The sequence below is a fragment of the Morone saxatilis genome, unplaced genomic scaffold (genome assembly GCF_004916995.1).
Source record: "Morone saxatilis isolate NCDOM2014 unplaced genomic scaffold, NCSU_SB_2.0 Contig5, whole genome shotgun sequence".
Classification (NCBI taxonomy): Eukaryota; Metazoa; Chordata; class Actinopteri; family Moronidae; genus Morone; species Morone saxatilis.
Genome location: NW_023340095.1, coordinates 25,711,530 through 25,729,620, shown reverse-complemented (window position 1 = coordinate 25,729,620; position 18,091 = coordinate 25,711,530). Strand labels below are relative to the sequence as shown.

The 18,091-nt window shown below is 40.6% G+C and overlaps 1 protein-coding gene across 1 annotated transcript in view; it reads left to right on the top strand.

The window, feature by feature from the left end:
- The window catches only part of LOC118339298 (SH3 domain-binding protein 4), a 34,562-nt gene extending 21,484 nt beyond the window's left edge, over nucleotides 1-13,078 (top strand). The window contains exons 4-5 of the mRNA XM_035676880.1: nucleotides 10,596-10,784; nucleotides 11,609-13,078. Of these exons, the coding sequence (XP_035532773.1) occupies nucleotides 10,596-10,784; nucleotides 11,609-11,833 (414 nt within the window). The 3' untranslated portion in view covers nucleotides 11,834-13,078. The remainder of the gene's footprint in view (nucleotides 1-10,595; nucleotides 10,785-11,608) is intronic.
- Nucleotides 13,079-18,091: the final 5,013 nt, after the last annotated feature.

The following is an 18,091-nucleotide window of genomic DNA, read 5'->3' as shown; positions in this document are numbered from 1 at the left end:
AACACCCAATAAGGAGGCACTGGGAAATGTCACGTCACAGCCTTAATGGGAGCATCTCTGTCTCACTGTCATTTCATTAATAACCCATTTGACCCAGAAGGATGAAAATGCACGACCATAATAAAGCTATATAATAATAATAATAATAATAATAATATTAAAGCTGCAAGCGCATTGGCGGGACCTTGCGCTCCACGCGACTCGGGGACGGCACGGCCGCGACTCATGCGTCGTAACACGTGCGGCACCACACACGCGAAATTTTTCACGTCACCCAACTCCCAAGCCCTCATCGCCAGAAGCTGAGGACCCACTCTACGTTGTCACGCTTTCCAAGACACGCAATTTCATAGAGAGACTCTAGTGCGAAAGTGGAAATTCAGCGCCACCACGGCCACACACGTTTGACGCCACAGTAAACTGACCTTATGATCACCAATGTGTCTAGATTGCAGTGATGGAATATGAAGTCAATATAATCAAATCTGTAGGTTAAGTTAAAATAGAATTCTCGTGGCTGGTCACATATTTCAGCCAGGTCACTTTTGGCGGTATGGCTTGCTTTCAACCATGTTTGAGGCTGAACTGAGCTCTGATAAGGCTGACATGTACAGAAGAATTTATAGCAGTGCAACATGGACTGAAACAGACTAATGAATACAATAGTTTGATTAATTTATTCATTCTGGATGTTCCCAAAGTTGAGTGAGAGAGAGTTGTTTGTGAAGAGGCTGTGTTGTTGTTGTCAGCGGATGATGGAAGGGATCCAGGTTGTGTCTGTTGAATCTCGTGCCTGCAGATGTTTCCTGCCTCATTGTTCAGAAACTGAACAGAAGCTCCAGTTGTGGACTTGCAGGCGCCTGCAGCCCATACCACTTCCATGTCCTTCCCATAATCCTCCTTGACCCAGACCTGCACATATGAGCATTCACAGTTAACTGTCAGTGTTGTCTGTTGCAGGTAAATTCTGTTACATAATATATAGTAATTTCTGTTTGTCATGATTGATTAATCCCTATTGTAATTAATAATACAGATACATTTAATGTTGTCCTGTGATTAAAACCTCCAACCTGAGTTTCTGCCCCAATGTGAGAACGCAAACTCTGTTTATTCAGACAAGCCCTACATGGAACCTTCAGCAGTTAGATCTAAAAATGCTACATTTGGTTTCCCTTAATGAATTCTGCATGTTTTTAAGTTGCTATTACGTTTCTCTAGGCTGAACGTACACGGGTGTAGTTCAGCCATGTTCCCATGTGTTTTCTTTTGAAATTGTACAGATTGGGGGCATAATACAGACTAGAGGAAGAAAGCAGTGTCAAATGTAGACTAGCTGTTGGGGCTGACACCTTCTGTTTGGTTGGTCGATAGGTTGCTCCATATGCTCTTGTCCCACCAAATTCTCATTGGACTTACAATCGCTGGAGATAAGTTCTTCTTAAAGCTGCAGAAGGTAATAAATGTTAGAAAAACAATTCTTTGTACAATTGCTGAGACGTCCACTATATTCTGACAATAGTACGAGGCAGAGACAGATAATCTGAAAAAATATGCTTCCTCTGGCTCCTCCTAGTGCAGGATATATTTTACTCAACAAATTATGGTTCTGTTTTAATTAATAATGGTATGGTTTAATAGACAATAAAACTTGAGTCCATTAGTCCGAACACCTGTTTTAACAACTTCAGCTGGTAGCCTGGAGACTGCAAGGATTAACCTACTGAAGATTTCCCTTAGCTCTAAACCAACCGACACAATGTCAAATAATAAGTGGCAACATGTGTATGCATTTTACTACAGACTGCTACAGAGTAATGAGGGCTGATAACAGGCTAGTAACGAAGGTTCAAGCTCAATTATGGATTGATCACATTAACGGCTATCTTCGACCTGACTTCAAACTTGGAAGCTGTACGTTTTGCCGCATTTTATGTTATTTTATTGTTTGTTGTTTCATGTTGTTGTTTAACCTTCTGAACTTTTCTTAAGCATGTTGCTTAGGCTGGGGGATATAATATTAAGGATAGGAATGCACGATATGGTAAAAACATCATATTGCGATTATTTTGACAGATATTGCAATTGCGATTCACAATTATGTGGGAATGATGATTTTTGCATCACAAATTGATTTTTCCCAACAACAAAAAAAAAACCCTGATTAAAATCATGATGATGTGAAATGTTTGGGGTATGAACCAAGCAAACATGTTTTCTTAAATCTGGAGAACAAGGTTTGTAGTCCAGGGCATCGATAATATTTCGATTAATTGTGCAGCCCTAATTGGGGGACAGTTGAGAGAAACTAAATGTTAAGCCTCATTTGAAGTGAACTAATACTAAAAAAACTAACATTGTGTAACTTTGATTAGTAGCTAGCAGGTAGAGAGCACTCATTGCACTGTGTGGGATCTACCAGTGTGTAACATTTAGGAGGATCTATTGTCAGAAATGGAATGTAGTATTCATAGGTAGGCTTTCATTAGTGTATAATCACCTGAAAATAAGAATCATTGTGTTTTTGTTACCTTAGAATGAGCTGAGTCCACCATGTTTCTACAGTAGCCCAGAACGGACAAACCAAACACTGACTGTAGACAGGGCCTTTACACGTACGAGTTTCGCGGCCTCTCTAGTTTCTTCTACACCCTTAATAGCTGGTTCTTATTTCTAGGTCAACAAATACAATCTGCAACTTCCCCGCTAGATGCTACTAAATCTTACACACTGGTCCTTTAACCTAGAAATAACATGCACATTTTTTCACCCACCGACCAATTGATTGGTTGAAGAAGTAGAATTTCAGTTGACCCAAGATTTTCTTTGGTTGACTACTACCCTACTATCTGGTGACCATAGTGGAGCATTTTGCAGCTAAAGAGGCAGAAGAATATTGGTAGAGACCAAATTCATCAGGTGGACACAAACACAGTGCACCCAACAAATGAATGATACGGTTTAAGTAAAGGTTAAATAATTCAGTAATAAATAAGAGACGGCTGTTATATTGAGACAAAATGTGACTTAATTAACACGACAGTTAAACACCTCTTGGGAATTCACTGAGTGCTACTTTAAAGACTTTGTAGCATAAAAAATGTATATTAGACTTAAGGGCGTGTGATTCCAGAGCCCACTGAATGAGATGACAGTGGTACTCCACTGTTTCTAATTTATGAATGTGAGGAAATTAGCGATTTCAACAAAGCATTGTGAAATGACTGACTGTGCTGTGATTGGGTAATTCTGGGCAAGACGAGAGAGAGGAACAGGTCCTCTCTCTCTCTTTCCCTGAAGCTGCTGCAGACATCTTAGAAATTGAAAATGCAAAACAAAAAGTAATCCACCCCATCTCTCTCTCTCTCTCTCTCTCTCTCTGCTCATGTCCCGCTGTAACCTGTTGTAACCTGCATGTTGTTAGGGCACGTTCCAGTTTTACAGTAAAATGTAACTTGCAGTTGCTTGCTTAAACATTTACCCACATAACTCATTCTCTTGTCAGCATAGATCTACCATTGCACACAGATATACAATTTAATTGGCAGTGAGATAAAAAAAAATGTATGAAAGCTGTCAACTACAGTTTAAAAAATTAAATTAAAATTAAATTAAAAAATTTAATTAACAAACTACTGAGTAAAAACATCTGTAAATATACTTAATTTTTTTTTGACAAACAACAGCTCTTGTTTTTTCTGTTCTATACACTGATTGATTAAATTACTGATTGGAACATACATTCATTAATTACAGACATTTTTAAGAAAAATGTGAATGAGCATACATTTTAATTTTAGAAAATGACAGCAAATTTTTAAAAATAATATTTAGTTGGGCACCCGGTTAGCTCACTTGGTAGAGCTGGCGACCCATATACGGAGTTCGAATCCGACCTGCGGTCCTTTGATGCATGTCATCCCCTCTCTCTCCACCCCTGTCTCTCTACAGCTGTCTCTATCAATAAAGCCAACAAAAAGACCAATAAATAACTTAAAAAAACAACAACTTATATTTAGCAAATACAGTTTTCCCAGCTAAATCTTTTATTCAGTGTTTCACTGTCTGTCTGGCCATTAATACAGACTGAAATATCTCAACTATTTAATATCCATCGAATGGATGGATTTCCATTACATTTTTGCAGGCATTCGTGGTGCCCAGAGGATGAATCCTACTGACTTTAATGATCTTCTGACTTTTTCTCTATTCTTGGTTTTGACTGAAGTATCTTAATAGCTATTGTATGGAGTGCCATGGATTCAGATATTCATGTTCCCCTCAGGATGGATTGCAATAACTTTGGAGACCCTATGACCTTTCTTAGCACCATCAACAGGTCAACATTTTTATTTTATAATATCTATCTATAGTGATCGACAGTAATGTTGCATTCACATGTAATCAGGCTAACGGAAGACGGATGTACGAAAATACCAACAATGGTAACAGTAGGCTGCATTGTTGTCCAAAGTTTAAATGATTAAACTTTTTGCTATCCTCCGCGATGGTATTTAAAGCCAGATGTTACGTAGCTCTCTCACACAAGGAGAAAACATGGACAATCTGGACAACGAGGCGCTACTATTCAATAAATTACATAAAATAATATTCACATTTTATTTGATATATTTTATTCAATTTGTTGTAAACAATACAAATGCTTGACTCCTACAGACTGATCAACTACCACATCTAAAGGTTATTATCCAAAGTGGGATTTAAAGCCACGCCTCCAGGGGCGACTGCGACCTGAAAGCAGTGCCACATGATGAGAATGAAACAAATTCTCGCTGTAAGCTCCTCTCCTGCAACTTCTGCTTGACTTCTTCCACTGCTCCTGTTAGTGAAGTAGAGAGGGACCAGGGAACAGCTTCCGTCATCCTCCTCTTCCTCCTTGTGTTGTAAAAGGACAATGAACAGACTGCAGATTCCATAACATCTTGAAGCATAAGACCACAGAGGGAGAACCTTTTGTTGTATCTCGATGCTAAAAGGGGATTATCATTTCAAAGCTCCCACTCAGCACTGCAGCAGAGTGTCTGACCCTGCTGAATTATTTGCAGTGAGATCAATGTGGCAGATAAAGACTGGAAATAACAATAACATCCTATTTCTGGAAAAGGATTCTGACAACTGGACAGGCAAACGGGTCCATTATGTTTGATTAGCTCCAGGCCATTTTTGTACACAAATGTAGATTTCTTTTTTCTCCAGCCTCCTTCACTTCCTCTCCTCTCCTCCTTCACTGACTGGGTGTGGCAGGCTGCTGCTTTTGGAATAATTGACTGAACAACAGATCTCTCTCGAGATTTGGCCCTGTTTGGGAATGTGCAAGTTATTTTGGAGCTTGTGAAAAGGGGGTTCACGTGTAGGGTAACATGTTAAATTCCGCACCACCAATCTTTAATCTTTCCCAGAATCCCCAGGTCTTAGTTCTGAGGTTTGTGAACAGAGAAAGCAGCTTTGAAACGAAACTGGAAAAGGAATAAAATTGCAAAGCCACAGTGCGGTTAAGACAGAGTGTAGAGGCTGCAAATAGGAAAGGTGGAGGAAGTCAGATGGAAAATAAAGATGGGATAGAAAAATAATAAAGAGGAGACTGAAGTGGAGATATTTAGTGTCAGTTTTGTAGCTGAGAGGAAAAACAGCAACAGGATGACGGAAGAAACAAGTAATTTATCAAAAACCTCACCGCTGGTTATACCAAGGGTTTAGTTTAGCTGTTTTCTTCTGAAAGCAAGAGGGACTGTGTGTTTTGGTGTGCACCGACAGACATGATAGAACCTCCTGCTTCGTTTCCACATCAACCTTATCTCTGAAAATATGTCTGCAGGAATTGTCTTCTCGTTTTGACAGGCAGATAATTTATGCAGCGGGGGGGAGCTGTAAGGCTTCAGAGTGCTGATTGCTGAGCTGGTGAAACAAACTGTGGCATTTAACTAAAGCGCACACACACGCTCGGAGAGTCCCATAACCCGCTACATAGAACAGCTGACATTTTGGAAAAACACAGCACAGCATTTAATTCCTCCACTGTCTCTGCATGTCTTCGAGGTGCAAAGTCATTTGAATTGCGGCAAAGGGAGTCCACCCGGCTCAGTCTACTGCAGTGCAATTATTAGTTTAAAATCAGGCGAGAGACTCACAGGGCCCGATGTTCAGTGATAAATACTTTACAACTCGCCATCAAAGATTTACAGCAGCCGGAATGTTTCTGACCAATAAGACGTGCCAGGAAGACCAAAGTGCAGCTTCACAAGATTCTTTTTAAAGATCTGACCAGCAAACTGGACTTCATAACATATAAAAAACTGAAATTGTTATACTATTATTAACTATTATAATAATTTTCTGATTTCAAGCCTTTGTTGTACAGTGTTTTGGCAAGAATCTGGCAATACGATATGTATCACAATACAGACGTTACGATTGAGTGTATTGCGATACTGTAAGCAATTTTTTACTAATTAATTAAGTATTTTAATCAAAACTACTTTTATCAAAGTAAAACATTATTACAGTCCATGTAACATCAAACATCAGATCAATCTAGCAATTGGGGCTTTTAAGTATAACTAAACCTTTAAATTCTGTGAGAGTGAATTATATAGGGGGCATGGCCTTGTGGCTATGGAGTGTGTGGTGCAAGAGGTAACACTGATCAGAGTGACAAACTAACTACTGCTCAGTATAGCAGGAATATAGCTGTCAGTAGCCAGATCTAACCAGCCATGAGTAGCTACTATCAGACTCTCTGTATCACCTAAGGTGAAACTCCCCAACAGTTTTTGGCCAGCAGACTTCGACAGCACACACCTGGCTGTTTAGGCTCATTTCATTTTCACAATTTAAGCCTTTCAGACAAATAAAAAGGGACATGAAAACTATTAGGCTGATGGAGAAAGTTTCAGATTCACCAGATTCAACTCTGCGCTCAACAAATGTCAGGTTTGCAAATGAGGAATACAAACCACACAACTCCTTAAAATCTGGAAACATACACACACACAAATCTGTTACTGCATGTTCTTAAATTATAAATTGCCAAAACCATATACACAAACGAGCACAAGATTTCTCTACAATGTGATGCTTTACATTAAATGAATATTTCAACATTTGATGAAATGTAAGTATTCACATTCATGTCCAGATTTAAATGAAAAGACTCTCAACATCTACAAGGTGAACATGAAGCTACCTGCAGAAGCCGGTTAGGAGTGACTTCCTATTCACTCCAAGAATTCCCTGCACCCCACCAAGAAATCAACCTTGGTTCTAGTGACTGTTACTTAAGACCAACCAGTGTTAAGACCAATGGGCATCCTGTGAGGAACTACTGGCAGCTACGGCATGAGCTTATGGCCGTGTTTAACGTAGGTTTGTAGCGTTAAACCATAAACCAATGCTGCTAGGCATCAGTTCTCCTTAAACTGGAGAGTACTTTTCTCCACTGAAAAAGATATTTCACTCTTCATCCGACTGGGCTTCAAGGTAAGAGTTTGGGAAATATGGTTAAAGGTTTATTGATCTGAGAATTGCGTTAGATGGGTGATAGACATACGCAGCAATTCACCTGGCCCTTTTCCAAACGACTCCCAGTTGGTTCGTGTAACAAAATCGCTTTTTCCACTTTGGTTTTTGCCATAGATTAAACAGATAGACTAGACCCGGGACACTGCCTTCCTGAGCAGTGTGGTGCGTCCCAAAAGGTTTATATTTACGTCCTGCTCTCAGAATATAACAACTATGATGACTACAACACAATCTAGTCTTCAAGTTCAAGTTTATTCAGTATCAAAATGTATTACTTTGACATTATCAATCCAAACTGTGTACCCGCACTGAATATACAGTGGATAAAATATTGTTTCTAAGCAGTACTCAGGACTGACCAGTGACAGACTTAAACCTGTAAGATAGGAAGTGATGCCTTTATTTTGGCCCAGGATTTACCTGTCGTTCTTATCCAACGGAGGAAACAAGGTGTTTGTCAAAGAGTTTATCTCCCTGACAGACTCTTCCCCTTAACATTCACAGACCAGAAACAAACAAATGTTGTGTGACGCCAGCACAGTCAGAGTCAAAATAAAACAGGTAGAATTTGTCCAAAAGAGGTCACTTAAACTGCTCTCTGTGTGTTTTTCTTTTAATGATTATGTAATTTTGTGGCAGCAAATTCAATTCCTGTTGAAACAGCCGGCGGCATCTGATTTGGCCCACAGCCGCCACTATTCTCATCCTCAGACTGAAATGAGTGAGGCTGGCTGGGAGCAATGGCATCTGCATTCCTCGGCCCCCTCCCCTCCCCCTCCAGCCTCCTCCCCCAACCCCCCTTCATATCCTGTCGTTCCACACATTCCAGCACCTAGAGCCGAAGCCCAAACTGGAGCTTTAAATTCACCTTCGCTCTGTTGAGTCTGCAAGTCAAAGGCTACATCCCAGTGTGTCAGACCATCTTTGTGTGCGTCTCTCTCTGTCTGTGTGCACTGTGAGGACTGTATCTGTGTGAGGACCAGTTTAACCTGGAGAATGAGCATGTGAGGGACGTGGGCACATTTTGAAAAGTGAGAACATTTTTAGAAAGTGAGGACATCTTTTTTTTTTTATCGATTGAGGACATAAAATAAGGATATTTTTTAGAAAATGTATTTTGTAGTTAGGACATTTTGGAAGGTGGGACCATTTTTGAAAGAAAAGCAATTTTTTATAAATTGACATTTTTTCAATTTTATTTTCTAAAATTTGGAAATTTGTGGGAAACGTGAAGACGATTTTAAAAAGGAGACATTTTAGAAAGTGAGGATTCTTTTTGCTGGGTGTGGAATGTGGGAAGAATTTGATCTATGTTTTTCACTCAACCTGTACTATACTACAGCACATTTAAAAACCCAAGTTACAATCAAAGACTACTATTATTATTATGATTACTTAGGTTAGTGTTGCTAGGGGCTAGGGAATGCATTATTTAAATGTGAATCCTCATAATTATAGAAGTACAAATGCGTGTGGTGTGTGTGCCTGAATGTGTAAATATAAATGTGAATGTCTATCTATTCTTTTCCCACAAACACCAGTCGTCTGGGTAGAATTGATGGAGACAAAGAGGTTACAGATGATGGGAGGAGCCTAAAGCTAGGCATACACTTCACAGCTGGGCCTGTTTCTCACCTGATTTTTTAGCTGCACGACTCACTTCAGAGTTGGGGACGAAATTTCAGCTTCACTGGGTGTATTTTGCCGTGCAGAGTACGGGGGGGAGCTAGGACCAACAGACTTTGCCCAAACAGCTGCAGGAGATAAGGATGCATTTCTGTGTACGATGTCAGGCTCCTGCACAGTTGAATCATAGCCACGAATTGATTCTCCAAAGTCTGTGCCTATTGTCTTTGAGCCTGCTCAAATTGGCAAACAGAGCGTCTGAAAGTGCCATGGTGAAAAGGCGTGTCAGGATGGAAAATAAGGAGGCTGGTCACTGTGGCAACAGCATGGGAGCCTCTTTGATGTTTCCCCCTCCTTGAATGGCAGGCGATAAAAACAGCATGATTCTGCCTCGCAATTGACCCTTCCTAGGTCACACCTCTTTTTTCTCTGTGCTCCAATAACAGTTTTGAGACAGAGGTTCCAAAAGGGGTGGGACAGAGAAAGGGTCAGATGCAAACATTTCTGTGACTTCCTGTTTATTCTTTGAAGGTTGCAGGAAACTGTCCGACTTGACTGCAGCTTTTTGTCACCGCCTCCTGCTGCTGCTGCCGCCTGATCTGGTTCACTTTCCAGGCGAGGTGCAGTTCATCCCGAACAAGCCTAATTTTCTACCTGCCTCAGAGCTTTCAAACAAAACTTTATTCACAATTGTCAATAGCCAGAATGGTCTGCAGGGGCTGATGGCCAATTATATTTTCTAATTTACATGTACAGATTGAGCACTGAGGTTGTAGGCTTTGGCTTTATGTCACAGACAATGTACTCGTACTGTAGGAGTTGGAATTCAACATCATTTATAAAATGGTACAGTGTATGCCTAGTTTTAGGGGCCTTTAGACTTAAATCTTGTTGAATACAGCACTTGTTGTGTCCTGTTGTATATCATTTTCTGTACTGCCCTGTTTATCAGTGTTGGTTACCAGACGTTTTCGTACCCTTAGTTCAGATGTGGCATAAATCCTGAGTGTTGCCGTTAAAGCAACATTAGGCTCTTATTTCTATTTCCACCAGAAAGCATCTGAAAAATGCACAAAGCTGAGATTTGCAGGGGGATTGGGGAGGCAGACTGTGGAAAATAACAGAGGATCAGGCCAGTGGAATGAAACCTGCAGATGTAGATTTATTAGTCCCTTTGTAGTGTGTGGTTTTAGTCAAACTTCACTTTCATTTCCATCTTAACTAGACTCCTTGTTATCAATTCACTACCATCCTCTTTCTTATCCTGTTCCAGGCCAAAGCTCATATTTGACTTATCTTAATACAGGCCTCATGTGTGTCCAGAATCCAAGATCTTAATATCTACCTACCTCCATAATTTCAGTCTGAACTTTTCACTCCTCTTATTTATTTATCTCAGTCTAAAGTCCTCTTGTGTCCTGTCTCTGCAGGCCCTGTTGAAGATGGACTGTCAGGGTCTCGTGGCCAGACTGGTGATGGACTTTGTCCTCTTGACCACGGCGGTGGAGGTGGCAGGACGCTGGAGGGAGCTGGCTGAGAGGCTCGCCAAGGTTTCACGCCAGCAGATGGATGCTTACGAGGCACCACATCGCGACAAGAACGGGGTAGTGGACAGTGAGGTACATCTGTCTTACACAAGATTACTTTTCACAATCAAAGCCTGTGTTTTTAGATAATTCTCTTGAAATGCCAAAGCAACAGTGAGGGGTGAAACCCTCTTTTATTGTCTGGTATGTACTGGGTCAGCCTGACAAATGTACAGAGTGATTACTGCTCATGAAAGAAATCAACAGTACTAAAATGTAACATAAAGAGGAGGTTTGGGTGGGAAGCATGAGTGTGACAGCAGAGTAACAGTAAGAAGTGACAGGTTAAAATGGCTATGCTGTGTACCTGTGTGAATATAATCAGACATTACCAGTTGGTTGCTAGGTGTACAGTGATTGTGGAGCATGAATCAAACAGCTGCCAGTCAGCTAACACAAGCACAACCTCAGGGCTAAGTATAAACTAACACTGTGCTCCAGACGATTTCACAGTATTTTAATGGAAAATGATCTCCTTAATATTTTTATTTTCTACAGCAGGACAGTAGTGTATACTGAAGCTTTGGTGTGTGTCAGCATTTTTTAACCAAAGGTCAAAGATCAACTCCAATGTGACATCATAAACTCCAAAAACTATAAATACATAAACTTATAAACACTTGTTAGTTGTTATTCAACACCATACCTCAGGAACAGGAGGGGAGATTGTGACCATAACTCACAGTTGGTCAGACACGGAATTGGTGACTCAAAGGTCAAAGGTCGCTGTGACCTCAAAAAAGGTTTTTAGCCATAATTCTAGAATGAATTTGCACATGTACAAGGAGTACACAGAGTTTTCAGACCTGTGAGTGTATCAGCAGATCATGGGATGTTTGTTCTCTGACTGTCTGCAGGCCATGTGGAAACCCGCGTATGACTTCCTGGTCACATGGGCCGCTCAGATAGGCGATAGCTACAGGGACGTGATCCAGGAGTTGCACATGGGGTTGGACAAGATGAAGAACCCGATCACCAAACGCTGGAAGCACCTGACCGGCACACTCATCCTGGTCAATTGCCTGGACGCCCTGCGGAGCTCTGCCTTCAGCCCTGCTGCTCAGGACGACTATGCCATCTAAACTGGATGGTAATCCTGCTGGTGTTTCCCCACACCAGCTAACCTCGCTCTGCTGGAGCAAACAGTTACACAGTTTGAAATGCTGCATTATCAGCTGTCCGCTAACTCTGAATGCCACTACTGCTGTCCTATGTTGTTGTTCTGTTCCTGCGGCGCCGCCTTCAGCTCCTCGTGCCCAGAGGAACATGGTCGAACTGCTCCCACGCCTCCGTGGCTGCTGGCCAAAAATCACAGTGCTGTAGGGAGCTTGCAGTATTCAGAAATACTCTTTTAATAGTTCCTGTCTTGCATAGTTATGTATTTTTGTACTCTTATTATGGCACAGCATTTTTTAAAGCAAATCGTTGAACCCTTTGGTGAAGAACAGTGGATTAAATGAAAGACACTTTTTTAAGAAGAGACACTTTTTGATATTGTATCCTTGTTACCATAGCCTTGTCACACGTGTCAAATCTGTTCTATTTATTTGTACATGAAAGAGAAAAGATACTTCTTCTTCTTAAAGTTGATTCTCATTGTGGTTGTCAGTTCAGAGATCCAAATATTCTGCTGTAAGACCTGGCACTGAAGAAAACAGAATTTATTAATCAGATTTTAATCAAGCTCTCCACTAGTGCCAGACATTGAGTCAATTAATTGAATATTCTTTTTACTGAACATTAATCAACAACAGATTAAATAGACTAAATTGATTGTTTGCAGCAAGAATGTCTCATTTGTCAACTCAAGGTCCTTGTTCTGGTGCTTTTGACCATATCACCTGGTCTTCATCAGCATGTCAGTTTGCTCAGCTGTGGTAGAGCTACTGTAGATGTCTATCTTTCCACAACTCTGAGAGCCGCCAGGGCTTCTCACCCATGTTGACTTAAACTCAACAGACCCTTTCCACAGCAGACACTTTGACTTGTCAAAGCAGAAAAGGTACAGATGGAATTAATAATGATGATGATTGATGGCTGCATTCCATGTAGGTGAACCAGTTCCACAGTCTTGTATTTTGCATTCTTACTCACTGACAACAATTAACGCAAATTCCACCAATCCCTGGGAATTTTGCACAACTTTGCAAATTTGACCAATTTTTGTAGTTTCCTGCGTAAATGTTGAGCCACACGTCACTAAACTTGCTTCCTTGTTTCTAGTTGTGACGATGCAGACCATATGCAACGCGAACGTCTCACTTTCACCTTCCAAACAATGTGATTTTATTCTTTTATTGAAATAACTTATACACAAATATTCAAAACATTTTTTTTTTTAAAGCTGCAGTGACATCAGGCATTTTATGCTGCAACAATCTAAAAAAAGGTCTGCGAAATCCTGGAAGGACTGACTGGGACACTTGGAGCCATTATTAGTTTTATAAATTACAGCTGTGCTTTTCCTGCTTTGGCAAGTCAAAATGTCTGCCATGAAAAGGGTCTATCAGCAGATAAGGACCACATGATATGAATGAAAGCTTAAAACAACTGAGTAAGTAGACTGTGAGTTGAGATGTTCTGTCAATTAAAGGTCTATTGATTTAATCGATTCAAATAATTATTCTTTTAGCCTTACCCTCCAATAACAACCAAACCTTATCCACTCATTTCTCTTCTCTTTATCTCCTGCCTTTTTTTTGTTTTTCTGATAGATGTACTTTTTTACCAAAGCTTGCCAAAAATGAAAACAGCCCTCCACAGATGACCTTGTACAATGTTGAGACCACTGTTGTAAAGACACTGTCTGTCAAAGCTTCTGGTTAGGTTTTGTCTCAGTGCAGCATACTGTATAATGTGGTAGTAACACATCCAGTGGTGAGTTTGAAAACCTTTTTGTGACTACATACTTTTGTGGAAAATATCCTAAATAAAATGTAAATATTTGTACACGTTATTTCTCAGATTCTACCTGCTTCTGGCTGCTGTCTGTTGTGATCATGCCCCTGTAAAAGTACACACCGACCAGAACATCACAGTTAGGAGCTTTCCTTATCTGAAACAGCAGCAGCAGGCCAACATGTTTCATGTGTTATCAGCGTTCTGTTTGAGAAAAACAGTCCAAAAATACACTATGTGAGAAAATGTGCAGTGTAAGGTAAACAGGATTGTACAGGAGGGACAGACAGAGCTCAGGCCAGCTTCTGGATACAGGCAGAATAAGGAAGACTAGTGAAAAGCAGGATTCTGCAGCATACAACTCTTGATGACCTCCAGCAGCATGTCGGCTTATCTTCATGATGCCCTCTGCATTTCACATCTTATGTTTAAGAGATCAAACTGCTGCAGCCTCAGAAATTGTCTTACATTGTCATACATAGCTTAACTTTTATTTCACAGCAGCAGAGCTCTCCTGGAGGTAGAAATAATCACATTCTTGCTAGAACAAGAATGAAAGTCTACTGCCACATTAGCATCCTGTCAGCATGTGTCTGGTTAGTGTGTCAATAGGCAGGTTAACAGCCTGTGGATGTAACCATACAGACATTTTTGTCAACATGCTCACATTGATCATGTTTTGGTATGTAATGTTCAATAAGAATGCCAACTGTAGCACTGTCAACATGTAATGATGCTTCTTTCTATTCATGCCGTACAGTCCGTAATCAAAAGCCGTTGAGTTAGGCTCTGAATTACAACTTTAAAATTATCTTTTTTGTCTGAGATACCGGGGTTTCTGCTACATTACATCCCACATGGTCAAAAAGGGTCAACAAAGCAGTGTCAAAATGCCTGCAAAGTCAGTTACGTAAAGTCATCCAGTATTAGTACAATGTACTTGCAGTCAGTTAATTGCACCTAAGCTGGAGGCAAGATGTCATCGGAAAAAAGGCTGACTTCCGGTGAGCCTTGGTATATCCTTCCCCTTGTCTATGGTCTGGACTTCCCTTTCTCTGACCTGTACTCTCAGAACCCCCAAGGAAGAGGGTGGATACATTTTTTTAAGCATCACAACCCACGAGAAATGACTCATGTCACTATACGAATTTCATCCATTCCGTCTGATAACGTTTGGAAAGTTGCACGATTTAATCATTTTATCCCTATTCAAGTTAAACTGGCAGAAGACCCTTCTGTACCCAGTTCTTTCTTAATACATCCATTTACTCTCCCGATGAGCCGAGTGAGGGGAAATTACCTAGGCAGTGGAGAAAGCCCCAGTCATCTGCCCGTTCTGCCCAAGGGAGCGCCCGGGGATTCCATGGAAAGCCTGGACTACACCCCTCAGAACGGAGCTGCTGAATGCTCGCTCCATTGCAAACGAGTTATGCTTAATGATATCATCATGGCTGATAAGTTAGACTTCCTGTTCCCAACTAAAACCTGGATAAGGAATATGGTTCATGACCCTCTCATTGAGCTCTGCCCAAAGGATTACGCTTACATCAGCTCACCCAGACTTTCTGCCCGCTGTGGAGGACTTGCTGTGATTGTTCACGAGCCACTTTGCTTGTCACTGGGTGAGTACTAGGTTGCTCTCCTCTTTTGAACACTAATTTTTGATGTATTTTAATTACTATTTTGTCCATTTGGCCTTCAGTGACTTTTTTGTCCTCTATCCTTAGGCTATCCAGACTTACTGCTGGTGATTTTAATATTCATATGGATGATATTTCAGACAAGTTTACCTCTAGTTTTATTCATATCACAGTCACTTAATCTCACTCAATGTTCGTCAGACCCTACACACAACAGAAGGCATACTCCTGACCTTTTTTCACTCTTGGTTTGATTACTGATTATTTGACCCATTACTGTTCACAACTGTACTTATTTGATTTGTCTTTTAATTCCTTACCCTGCCAGCATATTATTAACTCTCACAACCACCCTTCTTCAGTTTTCTGGCTCCTTGGTACAATCTTTTAATGAACACCGCCTTTCAGCACTGGATAAACTGGCCCCTATTTAAACTAGACCGGCTCCTTTGATCAATCCCTCCCCTTGGATAAATGACAACATTTGCTTTCTCAAGTTCCCTATCCTTATTTAAAATAACTTTTAATGAATTTCAGTAGTTTGGTAAAGGATGCCACAGTTATCTGCTTCTCTAATGTTGTCGGCACAATCCCAAAATTTGATTTGATGCTATCAGTAGTCCTGTTACTCCTACATCAACTGCTTTTTTTCTAAATTAATGACAAGATCAAAAATCTTCCCCTCACTTTCCCCTATCTCCTGCTCCTCTTGCTAACAATCCTGGAGAATTTCCCCTCAGTGCCTGAACTGGATCAAGAAAGGTGCCAGTACCCCAATTCAACTCAACCTTAACCCAAACACAACATAACTCTTACCAGTAGGAGTACATAACCAGCATTTCAGTACGCAGGGTTTTAGAAATACCAAGGCTGAAAAACTGAATTTGGGGTGTACACGTCAAAGCAAGTCAAATTATTTTTACGCGATTATTTCACAACTTTTATTGTGTACCCCTGGAAAAAATACTGACCTCCATACCTCAATGGTGGGTACGGCCATGCTTACCAGAGGTGGCGTTACTGAATGAGAAGAAAGGGTACTCATGTGGACAAAAATCAGAAGTGCCAGTGAGTAGTGGCTCATTTCAGGCATTGGTTTACTTGCTATAATACTCCATGATCTTACAAAAGGTTAACCGTAAAAAAACTTGCTTTTTGCCCCCTTGGCATCTTACCAGCATCTCTGTTTAAAAATGTAATTGGCTTTGTTGGTCCTTGTGTGCGCTATATAATGAATAATTCTTAAGTTGTTAATCAACGACTTATCAAAAAGTCTAATCTTGACCATTCTCTAGCCTATAATTCCTATGTTGACTTTTATAGCCTTCGTCTTAGAAAATGTGGTTGTTAAGTAGCTCACAACTGCTTTAGATGAGCACAATATCTTAAAGTTTCAGTCTGGTTTCTGCCTGGTTTCAGCTCTATTTTGCAAAACTGCGTTTAACCACACCTGTCTGAAGAGCAGCTCTGGCATTTTGTTATTTTTCTAGCACCACATGGAAGTTTGAAATGTGAAGTCATGTAGCCTGATGGTAGTGAACTTTTTGGAGCTGGATGTCTTACTAGTGTCTTGTTGGGATGAAGAAGATGAAGAGATTGATCATTGGTCATTGACTACAGTGACGCCAGATCTTAATTTGAATAAAAATGAGAGTGCACAGTGTCTCGATCAAAGGGGACAGGGGAAGACCAGTTTCTTTACTCTGATAATTGGGAGGATTTCTACATAAGATCGGCTGTAACTTTTAAGGCAAATTTTCTATCCACACTGTCTCTTCCCATTCCTCTGTCCTTTTACTGCCTCTTGCTCTCTGTGCCATTAAAGCAAGCAGACCTTAATTAAATACACAGATTAATGGAGGAGAAAAAAGAGCCAAAAGGAGTGGAATTAATTACAGCAGAGTATGGGCTGACATGCTTCAAATCCCAGCCTGGAGTGCTGGTAATGAGCTCCCCCAGGGTGACAGGGCTCACAGAACAGCACACAGCTCTGTACTCAGCTTTAAAATCCAGGGATAATCTGTACAAAGAGGGGACTCGGGACGCTCATTCAACATGTTGACTTTGCATTGTCAGGTCCAACATGTTCACGCTGTTACTTCCCTGAGATTTGGGTTTTTATTCGTATGCTCACTTGGCTTAAGGCTTTAGATTCCAAAGAACTGCCTTAAATATTCTACTTGCTGTATTATAAATTAGTGGTTTATTGTTTAAGTCTCATAAATACCTGCAGGTCTCACTTTATACACAGGTATAAATCATAGTGAAAAATTGGATTTTAATCTTCATTCTAGACGAATTACTTATTTGTTCTTAATGGCATGTGCTTAATATGCAAAAAAACCTGCGCCTGTTTCAAACGAAGCAACTTCGCTGTGTTGTTTTTTGTGGGATGTCCAATTTATATGTAGAAATGCACATTTGCAAAGGTGACTTGGTATGTTGTCGTAAAAGTGGCTCTCCCCCTGATTTTGCTCTGCCAATGTGGTGACCAAGCATAAATCAGGAAATCAAAGTTCCCTGGAAATGCAGAGAGGCCGTTCAGAAGCACACCAGTCATTTTTCTTCTTGCTCAAATCAAAAACCCATAATTTGTAAATAAAAGTCCCAGGAGTTTCAAGATTGAGTCAAGAGTCCAAATGGTCTGGAGAACAAGTTACCTTGCAACTCGCCAAATACTGCAGCTTGGTCAGCCAACGCAGAAATGTCTTAAAACCTGCATTCTATGTAAATTCCTGCAAGGGGAGCTCCACTGGCTGCAATAACACAGCAAGCCCATTCACTCTAATGGAGAATGAGCCG